Here is a 21,745-nt window from a genome sequence, read left to right as displayed (position 1 = left end):
AGGAACCGGGATCCAGCTGTCCCAACCTGCAGAATAAGGGATTTTTGTCTTCTCTGTTAACATATTTTACACCAAGTAAAGCAGCCTCAAGAGTTTAGGTCCCATTTGATTTTCCCACACGGTATAGTCACATTCAAAGCTGCCTTCTGCCTGACTGAGGACAGTCTTTCTCATTTTAGATATGCCTATCTTCTAAGGTAAGAAAGAAAAACCCAAACACCACATGCCACATTTTGACCTCAGCAACGTTATGGGGTTTTTCTTTATCCTCAGCTTTTGTGGATCTGTAAAAGAAGTTTCAGGCCAAACTATTTGACAAACTTCACATGGGACAAAAAATAGTGAATCTGGTCAGTAGTGTGCCAGGAAGTTGAAATCAAATGGGAACAGGTATAGAGAGGTGGGTTACTGGGATGCTTGGGAGAATTGAACTGTCTTGCAGGAGAAGAAAAAAAGACTCCAGTTTGTCTGTAAAATGAAAGCAAAGAGGAGCCGTGATTGCTCTCTGTGAATACGGAGGGGTAACCCAGAGGAAAAAAAAAGAAAATAATTATTTTAGCTTAATGATCATGTTGGCAAAAGAAATAATTTATATAAACAGCCAGTGAATAAATTTGGCTGGAAATCAGGCAGCTTCAGAAAAGTGTTGTTTTTAACAGTATCCCATAGAATGCTTGTCCTCTCTATTCCTCTGTACTTCAAAGATAGAGCTTCATATATTTATGAAAGAGATATTTTTAAATTGTTGCCTTTGGTAATAGGGAAGTATAAATGATGAGCCAAGATACCCCTTTCAGTCCTACATAATACTAAAAAGGATTCCTGGCAGCAAAATACAAATTCTTTCTGCAATTTCTTACTTTTGCATCCACTTGCTTCTGAAAGTTATAACGGACAGAAATATGAATAATCATCCTGATTCTCTGCAGTGCTTCTAATTTTCCTTATTTTCCTCTTATTTCCACAGAGTATGCACTGTGGACTGTAACACTGTGCCAGACAGGACCAAAAACCTTCCATGTATTGTGCTAGTAAGACTAACTTCAGCATCTTACAGCTAGAGAGAAAACCTTCAGCATCTGCATTTACATTAAATCCTTTGAGACCAATTCAGTCCCAGGTTTGAGCTTTGGCAAAAGAGGATAAACATGATACCAAAACCAAACAATATTTATTTGTAGAGTTTCTGGCCTGGCAGACTGTAAGTAGCTACAGCTTGAATTTTCTAACAGTAAGATTGCCTCTTTCTAATTTGTTGTTGAAACGGTACTTTTTTTTCCTAACGTTATGTTTTGTGACTGCTGGTCTACCTTTCTCATGCAGCAAACAGGAGGTTCCTCTGCAAGTATGTACAGGCATTTACATGCATTACTACGTCATTATTTTTAGGACGGGACTTTACTTCTAAGTGCCCTAGGTCCTCACTGAGAAGTGGCCAAGACTTAGAAGCAGTTCAAAATAGGTTTTGAATTTTCAGCCAAGTAACAAAATTCTAGATAAAGGCTTGATGCAAGTTTCCTTCAGATTCCTTGGTGTAATGCCAGTAAAGTCAGTGCAGTTAAGAGGACAGATATGACACCAAATTAAGCAACACATCATTCTTGGATGATTGCATTAATTTCTTGATGTTTACCCTGTGTCTAATCCCAATTATTATACTATTCACCCACCTTAGAACTGTGATTATATATTGAGGTCATATCATTCTTGTTATATAATAGTCCCATTAACTTCTGTGAGACTATTTATGAAAGGGAGTGTTGCAGGACCTGTGCCTTTTTATAATGATCATCTGATGATATCCTCTTTTTAAAAAAAATCTCTTGAACATGTTTAAGTCAGTCTTAGCAGCCACAGAAAGATGATAAAAACCACCAGTATTCTGACTAGCACACAGAATAGCTGGATGGATGCAATCCAATTGCTCTTGCATTTTATGGAATACTGATCAGAATTCGCAAAAACACAAAGAAGCTATGAGGGATTTTCACCATTGTATAACATGCTGTTCAGTGGCTGCTTAGTCTATGTAAGCTGACTGTATTTCATGTACAGAGCAGGTTATTACTATTATCCCAGTACAAATATCACAAGTACACTAACAAAAGTTAGGAACAGTCACCTCTTTCCATAAAAAGTAGCTGGTAGTATTGTCATATACTTGCTCTGCTTGGAACTGAATAATTTCTGGAAAGAAAATTTAATATTTTACTGAAATTTCATAAGGAGAAGAAGCAATCAGTATTAAAACAAATGCATCAGATGCTTGTGCAAATATATTAGGTCTTCACAATAAACAGTATCAAGCAAATAAAAAGAAATATGAATATGTACTAAAGGTGGGCTGGAAATTGCAGATAGAATTATTTCTAAATTTCTTGGAAATCTGGACCCACCTGACACTGCTGATGACTGCAGCTTCAGTTCACTAATAACCCAAATTGGTCTTGCAGAGTAGCTCAGGCCCTTATCTGCTTAGCTAATTTCAGTGTATTTTAAAAACTATCTGTGAGGCCTCTGGCTTAACAATTTTGTTTTGAGCCCCTGCCTTTGACAGGCCATAGGAGAACCAGAACTGTAGGAAAGGGAATATGGATCTATTGGTTGAATGTTTCCTCTTTTGCCAATATTACTTGCTAAAGACTATTTAAATCTCCTGAACTTTTAGGCTTACTGCTTGACTTTTTACTGATACTAATCTTTTATTCTTTAGCTATCTTTAGCCATTAGTTTCACTTAGTTATCTTCCTTTATGAAAAGCTATTGGCTGCTTAGCGGAATAAGGCATGTCATTTTTTTGTTCCTCTGACCCACATCTGACCCAGATAATTATCTTAATAGACAGTATCAAAAAAAAACTCTTCATGTTCAAACTATTGGTGTATTAACCTAAGAAATCACTTTCGTTTATATGTGTTCCTAAAAGGGTTGCCTTGTACTCACCTGAGTGCAACGTAATTAAAGGTCCCAATGGCTGTTTTGGTGTGTTGGTGTTTCCCCTGGATCAGGTTCAATATGTTATTGCCCTTCAGCAATCCATTAAATCCATTCCACACCCAGGTTTGCTTGGGTAGTGTTGCTTTGTACAGTGTGACCTCAGCAGAAAAAAAAGTTAATGTGCTGCTCGTCCAAGCAATTCAGGCAAACAGAACTTGACTGCATTTCTTATGTTGGGAGAAGGCAAGATCATCTGAGCACTGCTGGCACCCTAGTAACATGGAAATGTCTGTCATATGGGATGCAAATATATTTTAATCACAGCTCTATGTAAAACCTACCTTCTAACAGCACTGCACAGCATGGTCAACTCACAAAAATAGGGTTTTTTCCATATGAATAATTCCTTGTGTCTTCAGTATGCCACAGAGTGGTTTTGCATAAGGAAATGAGCTGTTATTTTCCACCCAAGCAAAGTATGCCCTTCAGGTAAAATGTTTCCGTTTCAAGAATAATCCATCAATCCCCTGAACCAGCAATGTACCCTTGTGGCCAAGGCGGCCAACAGAATCCTGGGGTGCATTCAAAGGAGTGTGGCCAGCAGGTCAAGGGAGGTTATCCTCCCCCTCTACTCTGCACTAGTGAGACCACATTTGGAGTGCTGTGTCCAGTTCTGGGCTCCCCAGTTCAAGAACGACAGGGAACTGCTTGAGCAAGTCTAGCGGAGAGCTACCAAGATGATCAGGGGACCAGAGCATCTCTCTTATGAGGAACAGCTGAGACACCTGGGTTTGTTCATCCTGGAGAAGAGAAGACTGAAGGGGGATCTTCTCAATACTTATAAATATCTGAAGGGTGGGTCTCAAGAGGATGGGGCCAGACCCTTTTCTGTGGTGCCCAATGACAGGACAAAGACACAAGCTGGAACACAGGAAGTTCCACCTGAATATGAGAAGAAACTTCTTTCCTGTGAGGGTGCCAGAGCAGTGGCACAGGCTGCCCAGGGAGGGTGTGGAGTCTCCTTCCCTGGAGACATTCAAAACTCACCTGAACGCAGTCCTGTGCCCCCTGCTCTCGGTGTGCCTGTTCAAGCAGGGGGGTTGGATGAGGTGATCTCCAGAGGTCCCTTCCAACCCCTACCATTCTGTGATTCTGTAAAAATGTTTTGCAGCATTCTGGGCTCCTCATATACAGTATTACCAAGCACTAGACAAACACAAACCTACATTAGAAGAGAATTTGAAACAATTCTCAAGAAAATATGCAAGCTTAAGGATTCTCATTTAATACTAACCAGCAGATTATTGGCACAGCTCATGTCCTGGATGAATACTACCATTTACATAGCACCTGACATCACAAAACTTCATACAAGAAGCCTACACAGCACAAACATATAGTATAGGATCATATTATGAACTTGTGTGTGGAGACAAGTATAAATCACACCAATGAAAGAATATACAAAAGGTAAGCATTATGCCTCAGAAAGCTCTTGAACCGTAATTTCCAATGTCAGTTATCTCTTGAGTGGTGCCTTGTGGGTGGTCTGTCCCAAGCCAAGCTGTGCTAGGAATGAATGAAAGGGAAAACCAATATACTGGTGTTCTTGATTACCTTTTTGTAATGTAAATGGCTACTGGACTCTGACTTCTCCAGTGTGCCCATACCCAAGTACTCTGGGCAAAGTATGTGTACAATGCCAGAGATCTCCTACTGAGTCCCTGACAGGGGAGCAGTCCACATGAGGATTTAATCCTTAGAAGCCTTCTCTTTCTTAAAGAAAAACTGGAGTAATGTTAACTGCAGAAATTTAAAATTAGTCTGGAAAATTGGGAAGAGTTTCTGAAATACAGGCAAATGGTATGGTGAAGAAACAACAGTTCTGGTTGTCCTTATGTTAGGCTTCAGCTTAATCTTTTTAATCTGTTTGAAAACTCTAAGTTGACTTCCAAAGGATCATATTTCATGCTAGTTAATTTTAGTTACGTTTCATAAAGAAGGCAACAGTAGAGGCTAGATTGTAAATCTTGATGTCTAGATAACCTCTTGTAAGGAGGCTTATGAGGAGGTTATGCAGACGGATGCCATTTGGGAGAGGTGAGAGAAGAGCTTTGATATAAAGCCAGAGGGAGCTTTTATGAGACCAGCCGTAAATGATCAGAGTACAAAAAATGGAAGATGACAACAAGACACTAGCAAGAAAAAAAGTAGGAACGGAAGCATGCTGGACAGTGTATCGAGGAGATACATTTTCACCTTTGGCACAGATCCACAGAGGAGCTTAAAGGGCATTTTATTGAGGTATTTGACTAAAATGCAAAACAGCAGGATTGAGGATAGGCGTCTGAGCAAGGCATAAGTTTATGAGCATATGAATCACTGAAGAGAGGCAGATGATTTTCACAGGTTTTTTTCTTGAGGTCTTTTGACAGTATACGTGGAAAGGAGAGGGAACTGCATTCAAAGCAGTAGTTCATTAAGACAGGCTGAGCAGCTGGGACAAAAAGGAGAGAAAAATGATCTCCATTTTGTGAGTCACTTATAAGCTGTAGCATGTAAAGGCATGTAAGAGCCATATTACCAATCACTTACTTCAGCAGAAGATGGAAATCTATCTTTTTCTTTGAGACTCTTTATCTTAGATCCTTTTGTTAGTTCAAATATTAATCAAGTTGTCTTTTGCACAATAACAAATCACAAAAGCTGAAGAAAATGTGTGTATATGTGTATTTGCATCTCCCTCAAGTTAAAGAAGAACAGCATGTAATTAGACCTAAGTATTGAAACAGGAGGCAAACCTGTGTGCTGTATAAGTCACCAGACCCTCAAGTAATTAGACCCTCATACTTTGGGTCTGGAGACTTCATGTATGTAATGAGTAAAGGGAAGTGTTTGTGTAGGGTAAATTATTGTGTTGGTAAGAGGAGGATTTTGAAAGCTCTTACTGACTGCTGAATGGAACACACAAATCTAAAAAGCTGCTACATAAAATACTTGCCCAATAGGCTCTGTATATATATTATTTGCACTAGGTCAGCTAAACAAGAGGATTTACATAACTGTTGTGTTGATTCTGCCAAATCTAGAGGAGCCCAGCTACGTTCTCTGGCACTACTGTAGTGTTCGTTCTATAAATACATCTGTACAGGGCTAGCCCTTACTGTGATCAATCCTGTCTAACTCAATCCTGGAACAACATCACAGACTTCTACTAAATCTATGCTTAATTCATCTTCCAGAGTGACAACAGAGCACTAAATAGTAGAGCACTAATTTTCTCTCACTAAAGGAGCCTCTTCTGGAAAAAAAAAACCCCTTTGCAGGATAATTATGTCATTTTAGCTTATCTGTGCGCCCTTTGCCTTCCTTTCTCTGAATTTATCTTGACTTTCTTTTTACAGTAGTTCCCATGGCATTAGTCTGCTGTAAATTCATCTACGGTTCATAATTATCTTTGAAAAACATACATGCATAAGTAGCTACCAGGAATATGTTATTTGTTTGTTTTCATTGTAAAACTCTTAAGAGGGACTAGCACTGTCAGTACCACAGCCTGATGGCTTTGAGGAAGGCCTTCCTGGAGATAAGCAAAATTTTCCATGTGTCTGTGAAACAAAACAAAGGGCATGGGCTGACTTATATTTACCATTACAGACCTTTTTGACTAACAGCTGGTTTTTTACTAAGACGAAAAAGTCTTACTCAAGGTACTATATTTGTAATTTGTTTGGATTTTGGAACAGTATTAAATATACATATTTTTTTCATTTCATCCATGGCAAGAGCAAAGGTGCAGATTCTCAGCTGGTGTGAAGGAACATAATCACACCTGGGGAGAATCTAGCTGCAAACGTGTAGGTCCTGCACCTGTGTTGCAACAGACCCACTGTGAATGCTCAGGTGGGTCTATTCTCAGATCTGTTCTCTTTCTCTCACAAAGTTAGTAATACAAAACATAGGAACATGCATATTGTACCTATCTGAGAACTCTGGCATCCAGACATTCCTGGTGATATTAGAGATTCCTTAATTGGAAACAGGATAATTTCTGGCAGAATTGATGCATGTTTAAGGGACAGACAGTCAAAGAGCAAGGGTAAATAATCTGTATGGAAAACTATACTGACTTCAGCAATGAAATTGTGTTAGAAAGTTGCCTTTCACTGCATTCACTCATTTATGTGACAACAGGAGTGTAAAGTTCTTTAAAAAAGGAGGCTGGCAAGCTCCAAAGCTGCATCTGATATTGATAAAGAGACCAAAATACAATATCAACACTACTAAAATATTTGATTTGTTCCTGAATCCCTGTGCCTAGGTTCTGACTGGTTACAGAGTTAGAAATAGCATGTGCCTGGAGTTTGGGATCAGGGAAGGATGATGGAATAAACCAGCAAGGATCATGCTCCTCATAGTTACAAATGTATTTCCTGTCTCTTCTCCAGGTAAAGCTAATATCTTGGAGATAGTTCCCAGGTCATTGTGGCTCAGCAGCATTTCCTGTAAGTTGGTCTCTGTGCACATTAATACTTTTGATTGAAATGGTAATGATTACAGCTAGTATTGAATTATAAGTGAAGTCTTCACGCTTTACTCATCAAGCTACTAGTGATAAACTGAATCCTGACAGCTTTTTAATTAGATCACTTCAAATTTATTGAAAGTTGGTAAAGCAGACAGAAACCCTCAGACCACGCAGTTCATATATACACTGAATTAGTAATGAACATGAAGTCCTATCATCAGGAACCACACCTCTTCACTTTGACAACTTACAGAAAGGGGAAGAAAAGGGAGAAGGCTTAAATTCCATGCAAAGTGACTGAATATACAAGTCATAGTTACAACTAAATCCTGCAGCCACTTGCTAAACTGAACCAATGTTTAAGATTTTAAGAATTGTCCCATGCTTCAAGGTATGTCTGCATCAATTCTGAAAGAAAAGGGCAGGATAACTGCGTATACTGACTATGAAAAGGATATGCATGACTTTGATGATAGTAAAGAAAGAAAAGGGGAAAATATATTAATGACTGGTAGAACTGAAGGTTATCCTACCTGACTCCAAGAGCTGTTAATTTCCAGATTCTTTTTCAAAATAAAAGGCAGAAAATATTTAGAACTAAGTTTAGTAACAAAGTTGGTAATAATGAATATTTACAAATAAAAGTAGAAATATTTTTAATATACACATACACATGACCTGGTATTTAATGACACACATTATGTTAAAATAGCATTCTTGGCCCTTTGTTGCTGCTCATTTGGTTGCAGAAAATTAAAATACAGGTATTTGATGGCAAAGCTAATCTATACAGGATAACTTAAACTGAGAACAGGCACATGTAACAGGAAAACAGTACAACGTGTACCCCAGAAAGTTAAATAGGTATTCTTATATTCCTCTTAAAACATGCAATAGCTAAATTTTAATTATGCAGTGGCTGTAGTTAAAATCCATGTAACTTTACATTATGCCTAATAACATTCCGATGTGTTTTTCAGTATGAGAAAATACCACAAATACTCTGTGCTTAGTGTAGGAAAATTTGCAGAAACGTAAATATGTGCAAAGGCTAGGTATATAGATTCTAACTGTGATCAAACTCTGTCCTAAATAGTACAGGCCCAGGATACATGATGGATATTATCAAATAGCATTTTATACAACATTTTGATGCAGGAAACTCAATTTTTTCCTCCAAATAAAATTACAGCTTTTGCTTGAGTTTAAAAAAAAATACTTTATGAAAACTTTACATGATACGTCTTGCCTGCTCCTCTATAATAAATGAGATTAATCACTGGCTACAGAACTCTGACCTGGTATAAGTGCGTGTAATTTTGCTTTCCACTCATTTACACCTGCTAAGGATTTGGATTTTAAAACACATACGAGTTGCTGCAGCAGGTAGAATTTATGATAGTTGAGTTTCCCTGTTACCAAACAGTAAGGTCTGGTCGTACACCCTGGAAATCACTGATAGTAAAAGACCGTGATCGTCTCCTCAGGGTAGGGCGACTGGGATTTCTCCCCTTAACCAAGTTTAAGTAAAGATCAGATCTTAGGAAGCGCTGGTAGCTGTCTTGCTCCATCAGCCTATAGACTGTGTTTTGTGCTGCATCAAAGGTGGTGATGATGGGCTGCTCAATATTCTGACTTGTGACTTCTTTGGTTTGAAAGTCTAAATTCACCTGGAGAATGAGGAAAAGTATATTTCTTTAATGTACATTCATGCATTTACTGCGTAATTATCCATAGCAATGATACTGTACTTCGGTGAAAGTCTTTTCTGATAACAGGGCCTTGAATCCCTCATACAAAGGGATATTAATACCACAGAACTAGTTAATATGTTCATGTTCAGTAATGGCTGTCAGAAAGTCTTCACAGATGTGTCATTGGTCAATGGAAAACTGGTAAAATAGAAGATAAAGTTCAATATTTGACTAAAAGTAACTCTATAATAGTGATCTTGGTATAGGTGCAGCTGTCAGGCTTTGCAACACCACACTAATGCAGAACTCCATTCTTATTTAGGATTCATGTAGAACTTCATCTCATTAGAATATGTCAGTGAATATTTAAAATTTCTGGATCTTGTGTACAGTTTGGGTAGTAGGAAGGTGAGAAAACCCTAATAATAATAAAATATAAAAAATATTTGAATGGGTTTCTGGAGGCTTTTGATGGGAAAAGCATATCAAAATGATCATTTATTCCATGTACATTTATTGCATGTCCATCCTGGGAAGTTTTAATTAGTATGAGAATTTTACTGAAGTGTCAAGCACTGATTTAAGCATGCTATTTTGAAAACTAAGATAGAATATATATATATTAAAAAAGGTTGATCCAGTCAAAAAATGACTTCTATAAGATGCTTTTTTTCTCACTGAGATACACCTGTCATTTCCATAAAGCTAGTTAAAACAAATAAGTGAATAATAAGTGAAGCGCAATTAATGATGATAAAATGGTCCACTCATCAAACCTAAGATTTTATGATCTTATTGAACTGTATGTTTAGAAATTTCTGTGTAAAAGAGCTCTGCTGGACAAGAAGTTAGAGAAAGGATGCAATCTCCAGAGCTGCGTGGTCTGAAACAAGAAGCTGTTGGCTGGTCTCAGATGCTCAGCTGAGCCCAAGGAAGTCAGTCTTACCAAAGCTGACTGCTTAAGGTGAAGAGCACCCATGCTACGTGCACCAAGTCAAAAGCACAACAGATAAATAAATTGTTACATTACTGTCAAGTCGAAGTACGAGTTCCACAGCCTGTCCCCTCCCTAGCTTTCCTCCTGCTCATCTTTTCACTTGCATCAGTCTCATGAGCATTGCCAGTATCAGCACTTGATGCCCACCATAAATGCTAATAGATTGATAAATAGTCAATGACAGGTACTACCTCAAACAACTCAGGGGTTTTTTTTTTATGTAAGGTCCACCCCAAAGGCATGCAGCGGGGAAAGAAATAAAAAGGGATGTAAGCCTGTGAAAGTGGATATTTCCTAGAAAAATCTGATCTGAATCTTAAATATACTCTATGGGAATTACAGGTGGAGATTGCACTGTTTTGCAATCCTCTTAAAATGAAATTTATACCTTTTTCACCCTTGTTACATGGAAGTAGCAGTTAGTGTTTAACTTTTGCTATTCTGGCAAATAAAAGAGAAAGAATACAGGGGAAAAGGAGTATTGGCAAGTGACAGATTTGATCTGCTCAAACTTGATAGAATTATAGGAAATTTTAAGTCCAAAAGACGTATTGAAAAGGATGATTGTGATCTCAGTGAGAGCTGATCATCTCCCAACCTGTTCATTTCCTTCCTAGAGCAAGCAAAAAATGTTCCTTTTGCTCATTTATGAATTTTTAATAGCACACTTCAGTAATGTGAAGAAATTGTAAATATGAAAATTTTTTGCACTACTGTAGTAATATAAAAAGGCCTTAGTGTTGGTGAGGATTAACATACCAACACATTTTTGTGCATGTGCTGGTAATAACATGCCAAGAATATGCAATTAGAGCTGGGGGGCGGAAAAGGGGGAGGGGCCAATCGAGACAAGTCCATGCTTAAAACATAATTAATATTTCAAAGGTTATGTTTCATTGAATAGTTTCTTCTAGTCTCTTTTAGTCTTTGGGCTTATTTAAAATTAAAGCTTCTGAATCTCAGTTATGTAATAATTTAATAGTTCATTACTGGTTTAAGAGAAAAGGAGGATAAGTCTGTTGTTCTGGAGGTAGCTTTAAATAAAGGCAGAAGATACTTTTTCACAAATGCTAGCTGCTGTGTCTTATTGCAGCTTTAACATTCAACATCACTATTTTTTTCTTAAATATTCCCTGTATATGTGTATATATATCTGGGCTTTACAGACCACTAGGAATCTCTGATTCCTATGATATAATACTTAAACTCTTGCTCTACACTTAGAAGGGTTACATGGAGGGACTATTGAAAGGAGTATGGAGAACAGTGAAAATAAACTATGCAGTTGCTTCCAGATTTCCTTCCAGAGCTTTGACGTTTAAGATACAGCCTTCTTACATCAGCAACTGCATGATTAACTGTTGCCCCTACTTCTGGGCATGTGCTGCTTAAAAGCAGATTTCATCAGATGCAGTTGTGTCAAACACTGTGTACAATGAAGAAAGATTCTACTGTACCTCTTTTGGAGCATCTTTTTGTATGAATGTTTCATAAATGGTCTTAGCTTTTGGCAAAAGTTCGTGTGCACTTTTGCTTTTCTTGTAATCCTCGCAAGCTATCCAGAACTCAATGTTCTCTTCACTGAACTCAGTTTTCAGAAACTTTGTAAAGGTATCCAGTCCAGCTAGAAAAGGGAATGTTGATTGCATGAAAAAAAAAAAATTTCCTTATCAGACAGTTACTCTTTTTGCGCAGTCTGTGCAAGGTAACAAATTAGATTGTACTCACTTTGAATTACATCACACTATAGAGAATTTTAAAAATATATATATAAAGGTTTTCAAATAAGTGCAGTTCCTTCATTACGATCCTGAGTGCTGTAACTCCCCTTACAATATTCTCAGCATCTGTAAAAATCCACCACCAAGGTCTCGTGAATTTAGAAATGGAAGCAATCAAAACATGTGGATGTATGTGGAAGTGCTGGACATTGTTCCAGCTGAATATCAATTTAGGTTGACTGAAACACTATTTGAATCTTTGCTCATAAGTAGACTGTTCTCCAGTAACAATTTCCAATGAATGGCTTTTAGCATCTTTAAAATTTGCTTTATCCTATTGTTATTATGGTGAAGATACTTTTCTTTCCCAAATGTGCTTAATCTGTGGAAGTAGTGCAATTGTACAGATGTCAGCTATTCAAGGAACCGATCTGAAAAGCACATAGTGTCCTGCACTGTAGCTGGATCATACGTATGTCCCTCCAAAATGGAAGGAGGGGCATATGTGCATTTGATAATTATGTAAGAAACAGGCCCTTTCAAATGATACGCCTGATTTTGTTCCTATCACTGTTTTAGAAACAAACTGTGCCAGAAGTGACAAAGTCTTTTCTTAAGTACATAGAATATGTTTTAAATTTTAAGGTTTGGTCCTGCCATCAGGAATATTTCAGCAATATTCAAATTAAATTCTACTGTTTATTGAAGGAACTGTTTGCTGGTTGTTCTATTACTTTGTTCAATAAAATATGAAACTTAAACGTTATTTTCATCTATTTTCAGTAGTTGACAGCACGCAAAACCTAAGCACATGAGAAGGGCAGAAACTGCTATAAATTATCTAGTTTAGGTAACTACCTAACAGGTACCTAGTTAGGTAACTATTTAGGTGCACGACTGGATTTTCTTTTCCATCATTTTATTTTTCCATCAATTTTCCATAGTCTGCATGGAGAGGAAAAAAACTACTAACCTTTCTCAGAAAGCAGTTTGTCAAAAGATTCTCCCCATTTCACTGCTTCTTCAGGGGACACACTGTTTAAGAAACAGAAAGTGGATTTGAGAATTGTGCATATTGTGAACTTACGAAGCTGTTGTCTGTTACCATCATTGCCTGGGACTGTTTCGTAAAGCCTTTGATTAGATCACATTACTAAAGGAGCTCATTAACTCATTCTTTTATGTACTTCAGAAACATTTGGTTTAATTTTTTTCTTATATTTTTCCTGCATAGTTGTACTTTTTTCCCCCTGTTTAAAAAAACATCAGAGCAGAGATTTTTCTCTTCAGTGTTTGTGTTGCACTACTAATTTTTAAGGAAATTGAGATCCTGCAGTATGGTGGACTCATGAGGGAACCAGGTCTGTCAGCTATTTAAACTTAAAAAATAGTCCTGCAGAGATGTGGTTTTGAATGCACTCGGTCTGAGGCTGTGTTACCACACACTATTTTTAATGAAATACAGGAAATGCTATAGCCTAAAGAAACAGTTGTAGCGATATGGTTTAGGTGATAGTTTTATAGGGTAATTGCACACATAGCCTGTTTTTTTTACCGCAAACATGTTTCAAATGTCATGATATTCTCAGACACTGTTGTCCATTTATAAAACTCCACATATCCATCATCAAATATGTCACGTTGCACGTATTCTACTTGGATTTCAAGTATTCTGCCTTAGAGAGCAATGCAAAAAGGAAAAAAGGACACCCTACTTCATTCACTCAAATACAGTTTTGGGGAAACCCTTTGCTGGCATTGTATAGATTAACCCTGAACATACACCTGGACAGTACTTTGAGTTTTGTAGACCAGAACTGGAGTAAGCCTGGAGATGAACTGTATCATACTAGGACTTGGACTTAAGTTCTAAGCCTGAAGGTGAAGTCAATGTTTATAAGATGCTTTATGAATATTAATATTTAGAACTATTTTCATTCTAGGGCAAAGCACAGTACACTGAAAGTATCAATAAGCAACTTGTCCAGGGTTAGTTGGTTAGAACAGCTTCCTATGGACTGAATACTTCTCAAAAATTATTCCCCCTTCCTTGTGGAGGTTTGCCATTCACATAGTTGTGAATTGCCTGATTCACATAGTTTGGGTTCCATTGGCAAAATCGGTAGGCATATGAAGCTTAGATGAAGGGAAGTTCCAATCACTTTGAGACTGAATTTAAGCCAGTAATGATCTTGATTTTGCACAAAACAAAAAGGAGGATTTTTTTTAATAGGTGTCACATCTCTCCTAGCTGAAGTCATTGCTTATAGGAATTAAATTTTTAACTAGGGAGAGACAAACAGTTCTTGAGAGGTACAAATTCTGGAGAACTGAAATTCAAGAAATGAACATAGGCCACTAAAGTAGGGGGATTCTGGAGTCAGGGAAAATCAGACCTCACTCCCTTACAAAGTTTTTTGATTATGAGAAGTACAAAATGTGCAGTTCTCTGAACTGTGTGGACTTGTATGTCTGGGAACAGTGGATTTCTACAGCTACAGAAGCTAATGTGGTCATAGTGAAAGATAAACCCTTATGTCTTCAGACAACATATGCAGTCCACAACTGCACAGAGTGGTGGAGAGGTTCTTTGCTGGCTTTGGAAACTCCTGGTGTGAATTTCTGATTTTCTTTCAGGAACTGCACCAACCCAGTAGCCTCACAGATCCCCAAGAGCTGGCTGTAGCAATGAGTTGCTGCAATAGACAAAAACCTAGATTTGTTCAGCTTTGCCACTTTCTAAAGAGGAGAAGAAACTAGTTAACAGGTTATAGGCATTTCCACTATCACCATGCTGTCCACCTGCAGTGTTCCATTAAGTTCTTTTTCCATTAAGTACTTTTTCTACTTATGTTAGTATCTCTGTGAAAAATCATAAAAACTATGTAAATCACTTAATAAATCCCAAAGTATTATCTCCCTTTATTATTTGAAAAGGGGTATTTTTTTTTCATTTTTACAAAAAATAACCTACTTCTCTATATATATGATGTATGTAAAGAGAAAGATCAGTAAAAAACCACCAGTTTCTCTTCTATACAATAAAACCAGCAGAATCACTGCTAGTCAGGTGCCTGGCTGAGAGTAACATGGTAAAAGGCAGTTGGCTGAGTAAGGAAGTGGTAATCTGTTAAAAGGGGGAAATTCTTCAGAGAATTTTTGTATTGCTATTGTATCTGCCTCTGAAAGTGCCTTTTCACAGATTATAAGAATGCACTGATGGCTGTGTACTTTGTATGAAATACCCAAGGGTAATCAGCTACCCAATACCAGTTGCATACAGGTGGCAGCTGGCTGAGCTTTCTCTTTTTAGATGCAATCTTATCATGGTTTTACATGTCTGGAACCAAGACACAGAAAAAGAGTGTTCTCAGCACTGTTTTAGCTTTGTTCACCATTGCAACGTCTTGTATTTCTGAGTGAACTGTAAAACCATTGAATTAAGGCTTCTGCCAGCAGCAAAACAAGAAAGAAAGAGAAAAACAGAAAGTAATGGAACTCCCCACAAAGGTGGAGTGGAAAGTCTCCCAGGTCACGATTACAGCCTATCATTTGGATGGGCATGATATTTGGACATGTGAGCAACAAACATTGCCTAATTATCCAGATGCATATGTGCAAATGTTTAGATACCCACTTCTCGGCCACTATTTCATGGGTTCTAGAAAGAGAGTTTGGGCCTTTATGCAGTTTTTACCACGTATTCACTATTAGTAAGGGCTAGTAGAAGCAGTTGTGATCATCGCAGGCATCTTGGCCACAAAGTTAGTAACTTCTTAAACAACTTCATCAAGCTTAACAAGACAAAAAGGCATAGGAAGTCCTGAAGTGTTCTGAAGTGATCTGTGATGAAAAGAAAGGGGCGGTAAATCTTCTAGGCCACGGAGTTGCAGTATTTTACACATTCCTTCTTTTAAGTCAAGACCTACAAATGCAATTCTTAATATATCAGTGAGAACTTGGTACCCCACTGAAGTCAGGAACTAAGCTGTTATTGAAGCCAACAAAAACAAGATTTCACCCTGCATTCTTATGAGAAATAGTATAACAGGAATGCTATTACAACAGCATTTAAACATCAGTATCTGAATTTTGGAGACAAGAGTGTTCAAACAACTACCGCAACTATTGAGGAACTATGCATTTGGTATTTGACATGCATCTGGCATTTGTACGCAACAGAATTTTTTTGAAAACCTGCTTTCCAAGGAGCTGTATGATTTTCCTGTGAGCAGTAATTTGTCTGCTATATTTCTGAGTAGATTCTTGCTCAATATAGTCAGCGGACTAATGAAAATGGAGTTGGCATGAGTAAAGGTTTAAATGTGCCTGCAAGTGTATGGGGATCGGTCAACACTTAGTGATGTGAAAGCACTAGTGGTGAGTTACCTTGACGCATACCAAATAATTCTATAGTGCTTGTATGCTTCAGTTAGATTGCTAACTTTTAGATTAAATAGATCTTGAAAGTGTTGCTCTCTGCCAGGTCTGAACGCACACGCACAAATGCAGGAAACGTTCTGAGTCACACAGTCACTTCCTGAAAGGAATCCCCATCGGCTCAGTCTTTTATAATGCTTACCTTGCTGCTTTTGTCAAGTTTCCAGGTTTACCAAGATGATCACCTTCATGGAATTCGGATTTCTGCAGGAGAAGGCTCAGCCTATTTCTCTTCTGCTTAGCTCTACAACAGAATTAGGGTAGCTTTTCAAGCAACCGTGTTGAAAGTTGGAGTTGTTTTAGTTTTTTTTTCTCAGACATTTCCTTTGACTAATATCTCTGCTTCTACATCATAGATCTCCTTATGTTCACTTACAGAAATGTTGATGTTACTTCTCCTACATAAATTATTCCCATGAATGATTTTTTTTCTTTATAGCTTAGAACAAATTTACATATGAAGCACTGGCAAAGAGAAATGGAAATGTTTTAATTTTCAATATCTTTTTTATTTATTTTAAAGATGAGGGGGTGAAATTTCACATTAGCGAACATAAACAGTTTGCTCAGCATCTTCTACTTTTAATGTTTTGCAAAGAAAAAGGAAGTATTGCTTCCTGTCATTTGAAATTTTTAAAAAGAAACTTTCCCAGATCATGTTCAGAATTTAAAGAAGCATTTCCCAGAACTTCTTGAAACCTCCGCCTCCTGTTTTCCTGCTTTATTTGATTTGTTCTTGTTCTTAGAAATATTTCCCCAATTAATTAATATTTTATATATACAAATCCTAGGACTGCAGTATATGAGTTTTCATACAAGTCATAAATAAAATGATCTGTGCACTAAATTCCTACCCACAAGCTATGTTAGAAGAATCCTCTATGTACACAGAATGCTCGGAGGGTCAGCCTGACCTTAAAACTTACCCAGACTTGCTTGCTTGGTGCGGCTCTTCTTTAATTGTTGTTTTCATTACTTTGTAATAGGACTTATCCTTTGAAGCAGAAATGTTTAGTTGGGGGAATAAAAGAAGTGGGTTCTCCATCTTCCTTTAAAAGAGCTTCCCAGTTTCAGAAAATGTTGCTTTTACTTCCTTACAGCAGTTGCATCTGGGGTAGCTCATGCACTCAGGAGGGTTCTCACATGCTGTATTGGGCTGGGTTGCCCCCAATTGGCTGTTGAGCAGTTTCCAGAGCAGGTAGTGTGAAGAAGGAGGTTCTCCACCTTCACTGCCACTGCAGCTGCACATACACAGGACTTTAAGTAGAGTTCTGGTTTTACAGTCGTCATTTAGGGAAGTGAGATTGCAACTTTGCAAAATGGACGTTGATCACCCAGACAAACACAGCTACCAGCAGACAGCAGCTCCTGGGTTTCTGCTTGTGGAACTTGATATTTTACTAGGCTCAGGGTGACACTATCACTTTCCCCCAAAGCCCTGTGAGAAGTGTACACAGTTTCTCTAAAATTAACTTTAATGGGAATACTTTTGCGTAAAAGAATGTACAATGTTGTCTTAAGCTCTTAGAAGAATTTCTGTCTGACCTGATTGCCCTCTACAGCCTCAGGTGCCATATGCTGGACACAAAAACAGTTCTATCTGCACCTATCTGCAGCATGGTAACTTGAAACTCGGGGTTTCCTAGAGTCTCCTGCAAGAGCCAGATGAAGCTGTCTTGATCAGATATTTTGTAAGCAGAGATTTTAACTTTGCTACTATTTTTCAGAAATGCTTAACACTTATTTCTAATTTCAAGTTTGTCTGCTTAAACCTCATCCTTTATCTTTTATATCTAGGGCTTTATTTTCATTTATAATCTCCCAGCCAGGATAAAACATCTTTAGTTCAGCACAAATTTTGGGTGGGTTTTTGTTTTGGTTTTGGTTTTTGGTTTTGGTTTTTTTTTTTGACAGTCAATAACCAGAAGTTTCTCATTTCAGTTTGCATAACATAAAAATGTTTGGGTTTTTTTTAGGCTGATCAGCACAAATTACCTCTTCACATATAAGCTTGATGTCAATTAAGTTTCTCATTCTTAAGTACAATTTGTGTTGGAGATGTCATAGGAGCAATACACCTACCAGAGAAACCTCTTCAGTGTTAGTTGGATGAGGGGCTGGCAATGATGAAGATTATGCAGCCAAGAATTGATTAAGAATTAATTCGTCCTCCTTTTTTTAATGCAAACGCATCATTTTGATTATTCAGGTAAGACACCGAGCCTTGGGAAGAAGATGTGACCCCATCACCTTCCCACAGTTTTGCCCAGTTCTGTGCAATTACTGCAACACGGGCAAGTTCTGGTGAGAGTCCCGCCATGGCCTTTTCCTTGTGGCTTGCAGAGCTGAGGAGGACGGGAGATACTAATATTCAAAAGAAATTAGAAAAAAAAAAATCAGACAACTCTGCTGGGACTCTAAGTTCCTGAAACATAACAAAAATGTTATCTATTGTGATGTTTTTTAAGAGAGACAAAAATGAAAGAAAACTCACTTGTATTTACATATATGATACAAATTTTAAAATCAGACTGAATGGGAAATATTCTGCCTTTTGTGACCCAAGGACTTTTAAGAATCAGGGGTATGGTTTTAAACTGCATTTTCAGTTTCAGAGTAGGTTTATATATCACATCCTGTTTCCTTTAAACTGGCTTTAACCACAGCTCTCTTTAATAATATATTTTGCCTTTTATCAATAAGTAAATAAATATAGAATGCATTCTTTTATTTCACTTTTCTGCAACAATGGTAGGGGTGGTTTTCTTTTCACCTATGATGTGCATATAATACTGTCTGTGTTCATCTGCCGTAATTATATTACCTGGTGATTTCAGTTCCTGAAAAATGTTGTTAATTGTAGCTTCAATAGTTAATATAAGCTGATTTAAGAAAGATTTGTAGCATGAAACATCACTCACAGGTGAATTATGGTGGCCTTGCCACTATACTGTGTAACTTATAAAAGGAAATGACCTGTTATGTCATCTCTTTTAGCACCCACCACTGATGGGCTCTCCCCAGCACACATCTGAATGGTTTGTCCAATCCACTCTAAAATGACTCTAAAAGCAGCGGATGTTATGTCTTAGTTGCTTGAAATATTACTGTACTATACAGTGACAATAGTATCAGTCCCAAATGTAGCAATGTGCTGTGCATCTCCTGAGAATTCATTTGGAAACTTTGGGAGGACAAGGGAAAGAATAATTACAAACAATCTCTTTTTTTTCTTCTCCCTACTTTTTTTTCCATTAATAGAAAACTAATATTAAAACCAGGCCCTGAAGGAGCCAAATTGCATCAAAGTCAGTCTGTGTTTTGTCAATGGTGGTGCTGGAGCTAATAAGTGTTTCTGTTTTGCACTGCAGGCTACAGTAGTTATAGCAACGGTATTAATGACCCTATGAATGCTTCTGGGCTGTTTTGTATACTGCAAGATGATGATATAGAAAAATGAATGAGTTATTTTAAGCCAGAAAAAGCAGACCCAGAATATTATGTTGATGACATGACTAGAGACCTAGAAAGCTCTAAATAAATTTGGGATGTCCGGATTCCCAACCATTTCTCTAAACACTGAAATGTATTCACAAATATTTTGGGAAGGAGACTAGTGATTTTTAAGCCCTCAGATCAAGATCATCTCTGCAAAGTGAAAGCAATATTGACTTAACGATTTATTACTTGTAGAAGAGAATAAATACATTTTTCAAGAGCTTTCATAGTTACATGAACAAAATATGTATTTTCAAAACAATCTTTATGTAACAAAAAAGCAAAATTGAATAGATCACAAAGTGCAGGAAGTTCCTTGAGGTGATGTCCTGATTTCTTTGGGCCTGTGCTTCAGTTGAAAAGTGTCTGCACTGGCTTCTGTTTGATAAGATCCTATCATAGCTGATGATCAAGTCATGCTTGACTTGTGTAGAACCAATAGCTGCCCCCTGTGAAAGAAATATTGACTGATACCATTAACAATAAGGACATTGTATTTTACACCGAATACATCATATTTCTTCTTTAAAGGTAAGTGCTGAAAGATCCAGACTGTCAATTCAGCTGAACAGACGTGAAGCCCCGATTGAGAGGTTCAGCTCAGCACAAAGAGCTCGAGCACAATGAGTTCTCCTTTGTTAGTAATCCTGTCACATCTCTCTTCAAGCTCTTTTTGTTACTTCCCAGGTGAGTGTAAGCTTTGCCTCCTTCATGTCCATGCTCAGGTTCTAGCACTGCCTGGGCTCTTCCACAACTGAGCTCCACCATTGTTCTTATTCAAATACAATTTTACCAGTATGGCTTTTGTGGAGTTATGTTTGTTTTAGTTTCTGCTGAAGGGAAGTGATATTCATCTTTGTGGGAAGAAAAAAAAAGCAACACATCCTCTTTACTGTCCTGTGAAGAATAAGCATGGAAAGAAACTTCACTAAAGAGCATGGACTGAAAGGATGTATTTCCATATTTCTCTTCCTTTTTCCTGTAACGGGATCTGAAGAGTTCAAATTTAAAATTAAATTTTGAATTAATTTGGCTTTAATAAATAATTCTGTTCTTCACTAACTTATTAACAATTTGTCACTCCTCAATATTTATGTTATTTATTCCTTATTGGAAACCATAACTGTACCTACGAGTTAATAATTATATGATCTAACATATGGTTGATTTGCTTATCTTCAGGTAAAAAAAAAAAATGTTGTTCTTCATGAAGCAATACCAAAAGGAAAATAGTTTTATTGTAAATCTCAAGTCGAGGAGCTTGCAGTCTGCTAATTCAGTGAATTTCTTTAGTGGTGCACTTAAAATATTAATCCTAGAGGAGGAACTTGGTATGTGCGATACTTCAGGGTTAGTGGATGGGAAGCATTATAACACCTACCCATAGTTCACATCATAAAACCCTCTTTTGTTGCTGCTGTTTAAAAGGAAGGAAACAAAATTGCAGTTCTTCAGATATGAAAACTCAAGCTTGGTGCAGGCTTGGGAATCTCTGTGGTTTCTGCAGAACTTCTGCTGTGGAAAATGTTTACATCTGTGCTAAACTAAACTAATCTATTTAGTCTTTTGAAAGGTCAAAATAAGAAAGTGAGTCTGCAGAGTTCTCAGCTGTATTCATTTCCTGCCTGCCCCATGGTTATATGGCCAGCATCTCTGATTAGTTCTATTTACATATTACATACATCACTGTCACAATTAATCTACAGGAAGCTGGTTTCTCAGTTGAACCACTCAGTGTTTACAAGTAGCTCTCCACAAATGTATAGCAATGACATCAGTGTCCATTAGACAATTGCGTTCTGATGATGAGCTTCCGTAAGTACTCACCTAGGACACTCACATGCATTTTAAAATGTGGTTTTTTTAGTGTGGTATTCACAGGAAATGTAAAAGGCAGGAGTGTACTCTAAATCCTGCCCAAAATATACTA

The 21,745-nt window shown here is 37.5% G+C and overlaps 1 protein-coding gene across 1 annotated transcript; it reads right to left on the bottom strand.

Moving 5' to 3' along the window:
* Positions 1-8,104: 8,104 nt before the first annotated feature.
* Positions 8,105-17,583, bottom strand: RGS18 (regulator of G protein signaling 18). Its single transcript, XM_009503509.2, has 5 exons — positions 17,244-17,583; positions 16,460-16,561; positions 12,851-12,912; positions 11,614-11,780; positions 8,105-9,135 (listed from the first exon to the last, which is right to left on the bottom strand). Exons 1-5 carry the CDS (start codon positions 17,360-17,362, stop codon positions 8,881-8,883), a joined length of 705 nt encoding a protein of 234 aa, XP_009501804.1. The 5' UTR covers positions 17,363-17,583; the 3' UTR covers positions 8,105-8,880.
* Between the last annotated feature and the right edge of the window lie 4,162 nt (positions 17,584-21,745).

This window comes from Phalacrocorax carbo, chromosome 6 (genome assembly GCF_963921805.1).
Source record: "Phalacrocorax carbo chromosome 6, bPhaCar2.1, whole genome shotgun sequence".
NCBI lineage: Eukaryota > Metazoa > Chordata > Aves > Suliformes > Phalacrocoracidae > Phalacrocorax > Phalacrocorax carbo.
The sequence above is the reverse complement of the archived record's forward strand: the minus strand, read 5'-3'. Positions and strand labels throughout refer to the sequence as shown.